General features: G+C 46.1%; 1 protein-coding gene across 1 annotated transcript; it reads left to right on the forward strand.

The window, feature by feature from the left end:
- Window positions 1–981: 981 nt before the first annotated feature.
- Window positions 982–3,837, forward strand: LOC120674986 (protein FAR1-RELATED SEQUENCE 7-like). The gene is made up of 5 exons (XM_039956076.1): window positions 982–1,203; window positions 1,295–1,988; window positions 2,143–2,600; window positions 2,706–2,993; window positions 3,128–3,837. The coding sequence occupies exons 1-5, from the start codon at window positions 982–984 to the stop codon at window positions 3,740–3,742; spliced, it is 2,277 nt and encodes a 758-aa protein (XP_039812010.1). The 3' UTR covers window positions 3,743–3,837.
- Window positions 3,838–4,724: the final 887 nt, after the last annotated feature.

Consider the following 4,724-nt stretch of genomic DNA (forward strand, 5'->3'; position numbering starts at 1 on the left):
ATGTTGTCTGATGAAACTTCAGTACATATCATGGTTGGGGGGGGGGGCTTGTTTTCCATAAATTGCTGCCACTTTTGTAGTTCATTGCCCGGCAAAAGGCAAAAAGTAGCAAGGCCTGTTGCGTTCTGTGGGTTCGACTCTGAATCGCCACCTAATGGTTTAGAACACCTGCACGTAAAGAGGTTTGTTTTCGGTTACTTACTAGTATTATGGTTTTAACAATGCAATTAGCTGAATTTGTTCAGGCCCGGCTGGGCAAATTGATTGGTGTTTGCAGCACCAGTCAAACTGAGACGCTGAAAGAGAGGCCATGTGCTGCACTTGAACAGATTAAAATACGGTGAGCGTAGCGAATAAGCAAGGCAATTCCTTTTTGGACCCAGCGTTTGATAGGTTTGTTTTACATAACAATAATTGATCTCTGCTGCTTTGAAAGGGATCACGGTACTGGCAAAGGATCTGAAGAAAATAAAGAAGCTGGTTTAGTTTTGGCGGAGGTTGTTGCCGACAATGCTGCACCAGGCCGGGTTGATACATGGTAGGCTGGCCCATAATTATTTATGTTGAAAGATGGCAGATTCACACGATCCGAGTATAGCGGCAACTAAAAATCCATTTGCATGTGCAGGTTAGCTGGCTGTAACATGAATCATTGGGACCTTAATGAGCAACCAGCAGAGAGCTCAAGCACTATGTGTGGCATAGTAAAAGGTGGGGGTGCTGCAATTGTGTCAGTAGATGCTGAAGTCTCAAGCACTAATCAACAAGTAGTTGGCTGGAAGACAAGGTTATTGATTTTCTGTCGCATAGAAGTAATAGTTATTTATTTAGGATGTGTACAGTCTGATGATTTCTGTAAAAATGTATACAGACAAACTAGATTTGTTTTTGACTTTGGAATTGGACAGGAACTGCGTGAGCAGCGGGCCAGATCATAGGGGAAAGGAATTAGGGAAAACAAGTGCACTGGAGCATGCTCTTATGAAGTTTGCAGACCGAAATTCAGAGTACATCATCAACCCTGCAGTGGGTACTGAATTTGATGATTGTGAGGAAGCTTATGAGTACTACAACTTGTACTCGTGGGAGTGTGGCTTTGGAATAAGATGTGGCAAGAAGAGGTACTCAATGACCAGGGAAAGCTTGAAACTGCCCCAGGAAAAGAGGTACCAGCTCGGTCAAGAATTAAACTGCTGTTGCAGTGTAAGTTGTGACTCTGAAATTCTATTGTCCATTACATAGTTCAAGTATCTCACTGAAAAGTAAATCTGACTGAGGTAATATTGTATTTCAGGGTAGGCCGAGCAGGGAGCTGAAGACAATGTCAGCTAGGACAAACTGCCCCGCAAAACTTCGACTAGGGAGGACAGCTGATCATGGGTGGGTTGTGGTTGAGCATAATCCCATACACAACCATGAAATGAGTGAGTCATATGGGGAGAACAAACTGTGGCCATCACATACTCATCTTGATAAGTACACCAGGTCATTAGTGCGTATGTTAAGGGAAAATAATGTTCCAATAACGAAGCTGTACAGTATACTTGGTACATTCTTCGGGAAGATGGAAAACGTGCCCACTACAAAGAGATGTTTGAAGAATCTATGCCACAAAATAAATAGGGAGCAGGCTGAAAATGATATTAAGAAGACTCTTGATCTTTTTGGTGAGTTCATGAAGGATGATCCAGGGTTCATGTATTCAATAGACCAAGATGAAGATGGGAGGATAAAAACTATGATATGGACCAACAGTAAGAGTAGGATGCAGTATGAGCACTTTGGGGATGCTATCACATTTGACACGACATACAAAACAAACATGTATGAGATGCCATTCGGGCTTTTCATTGGTGTGAACAACCATTTTCAGTCAGTTTTGTTGGGCGGGGTTTTGATGACAGATGAGAAGGTAGAGACTTTCAGATGGATATTCAAAGAATTTACAAGGTTAATGGGAGGCAAGGAACCAGTGACAATCCTTACCGGTGAGTTTGCTTAATAGTTTTCTTTAGCACAGTTTATTATATGTACAGTGAAAGTATGGAACAGATAGAACATTACTTTGCTAGTGGTACTGTTGATGCATATAGTGTTTTGATTGGGGAGGGGAACAATCACTGATGCAATTCATTGCTGCAGACCAGTGTAGGGCAATGGAGGTTGCTATCGCAGCGGAATGGGAAAAAACATCCCATCGATGGTGCAAATGGCATGTCCTGAAGAGGATTGTAGAGTGTTTGGGAACAAGGTACACACAGAATAGGGATTTCAGAGATCAGTTTCACAAGCTGCTGAATGAGATGCTTACTATTGATGAATTCGAAAGACAGTGGGCTGGATTGATGTATTTGTATGGGCTGGACAAAGACCCATTCGTGCTTCAGATATATGCAACAAGGGAAAAGTGGGTAAAGAGCTACTTCAAGGGTATTTTTTGTGCTCGCATGACCAGCACGCAGCGGAGTGAGAGTGCCAACATGATGCTGAAAAATATTGTACCTCCTAACAGCACCTTGCACAATTTTGTTGAGCAGTATTCGAAGCTTCAGTTCATAAGGGACCAAGATGAGGACTACGAGGAGAAAAGGTCGAAGAAGGTAAGATTATTATTGATGCAATTGAACTGTTGATGTGAAGTTAGATTTGTTGGCATGATAAACTATACACCTGAGCTGTTTGATTGAGGTGTCAAATATCTGTAGGAGGGGAAGAAAAAGTTGACAGGAGGGCCATTAGTCATTCATGCTTGGGAACTGTACACCCCTAATGTACACAAGATGTTTTGTGAGACAAAAGATGAATCAGAATTCTACAGGTCAATTGAAGTTGAAGCTGGCAACAGGTACATTGTTGAGCACTATGATTTTGAGAGAGTACAACAGTGGTGCAACGGGAGGTACGTGGTGGATGTTGTAGGTCTAGGTGAGAAATATGAGTGTGAATGTGGTTTACTGGAGCATTTTGGTTTGCCATGCGCACACATCTTGAGGGTAAGTGGCAAATACATCTAGCTGATGTGACAGGGTTTTAATGCATTGAATCTGTGTACTTCTTTTGGAATTTGGATTAATGAATATATGCTTTGTTGAAATAACTTTTGATTGGTCCATGTGTTCCTGTACAGGTGCTCATCAGTCAGGGTGTGCAGAAGATACCAGATAGTCTGATCGTTAAACGTTGGACAAAGAAGGCAAGAATTATGTTACCCGCACATCTGCGAGCGTACGGCAATAAGGATGTTTCGTTAATGGCTCAGACATATCGACACTCCTCTATTATGATCAGTGTGCTTGAGTATGTTGAGTTAGGTGACAGGAACATTGAGAGCTATAAAATAGGAATGCAGTTTCTGGAAGAAGGGAAAAAGGCAATGAAAGCTCTTGACATAGATAGGGATGGTCTTGGCCTAGCTGATAGAGAGAATGATACGCATTTGCCGGAAGAGATAGCTGGTGCTGATCAATTTCCACTTAGAGTTCCGAAGAAGAAGAGAGACAAAGGTAGACCAAGTAACAAGAGAGACAAGCCGGGTTACGAAGGAGGTTCTAAAAGACCCCGTTTTTGCAGTATATGCCGCAGCGACAAGCATAACAAGCTGAAGTGCCCTGAGAAAGACATTGGAAATCAGCAGCAAAGGCGGAAACCGACTTGTTCTCGGTGTGGTGTTCTAGGACATAGCCAAGATAGGTGCCATATTACTGACCAGCGCCTTGGTGCAATTGCTGATATGTTAGTCTAAGGCTGTCAGTCATTTCTTTTTTGTAATCAAATCATTTTTTGATGGCTCTGTGCCTTTTTGCCGTTCGCGATTTGCATTGAAGTGATTCATGCTTATGGTGTAGTGCTGGGATAAAACCTGTCTACCTACACAGCATTACTGGAAAGAGCCACATCCATATATCACTTTCTCTATTATTGTTAGGTTGGAGTCGCAGATATCTGGTAAACAATGTGTTTAATCTTATGGCCAGAATACCAGCACGTTGTGTTTGGAACAAATTTGATAATAACACTTGATTTTGGTAACAATGTGAACAAACTCCAGGCCAACTAAAATTGACTCGAACAGCGGAGATACATTTTGGAAATGCAATTCGATTTTGCCTCGTGTGTACAGTAGGAACAACAAAGCATGGACTCCAACAGCGCAGTGAAATCAGAGAGGCAAATCAACCTTCGCCGGACCGCGCGTCGGCACCGCCGCCCTCCCTCCCGCACACCAGCCCTCCCTCCCGCCTCCCTACCGCGCGCCAGCCCCGCAGCCCTCCCTCCCGCCTCCCTCCCGCGCGCCGGCCCCGCCGCCCTCCCGCACGCCGGCCCGCCTTTGATCCGCCGGACGCGGCCGCCCAAGGCCCACCGCCGCCCGTGCGTCCGCGTTCGGCCCGCACCGGAGACGCACTTGGTGGCAGTGCGCCTCGCCGCGGGAGTACGGGGAGCTCCGAGCCACGGTCCGCCGAGAGCCACATTTGAGCTCGGGCGTCGTGGTGCCATGGCGGGCGTCCCTCCTCCTCTGCTCCGGTACGGTGAGCATCCCTCCTCCCGCCTCCTCTCCGCCAGGCCACCGCACAAGTGAAAGGGAGGGAGCAAGGGCGTCGTGGCGGATGGAGCGGACGAGGCGAGCGGACGTATCGACGCGCCGCCGCTGTATCGACGCGCCATCCCCGGAACGGCCCGAGGCCGAGGCCGGCGATCTCGCGGCCAACGAGCCCGCGGCCGGCCGA

Source organism: Panicum virgatum, chromosome 5N (assembly GCF_016808335.1).
Source record: "Panicum virgatum strain AP13 chromosome 5N, P.virgatum_v5, whole genome shotgun sequence".
In the NCBI taxonomy this organism is placed as follows: domain Eukaryota; kingdom Viridiplantae; phylum Streptophyta; class Magnoliopsida; order Poales; family Poaceae; genus Panicum; species Panicum virgatum.

Bases quoted from the DNA above. Each gene is read 5' to 3' on its own strand.
- LOC120674986 (XM_039956076.1), top strand. From the start codon at position 982: ATGAAGTTTGCAGACCGAAATTCAGAGTACATCATCAACCCTGCAGTG. The intron at 1,204-1,294 runs GTAAGTTGTGAC...ATTGTATTTCAG, and splicing joins AATTAAACTGCTGTTGCAGT to GGTAGGCCGAGCAGGGAGCT. The intron at 2,601-2,705 runs GTAAGATTATTA...AAATATCTGTAG, and splicing joins AGGAGAAAAGGTCGAAGAAG to GAGGGGAAGAAAAAGTTGAC.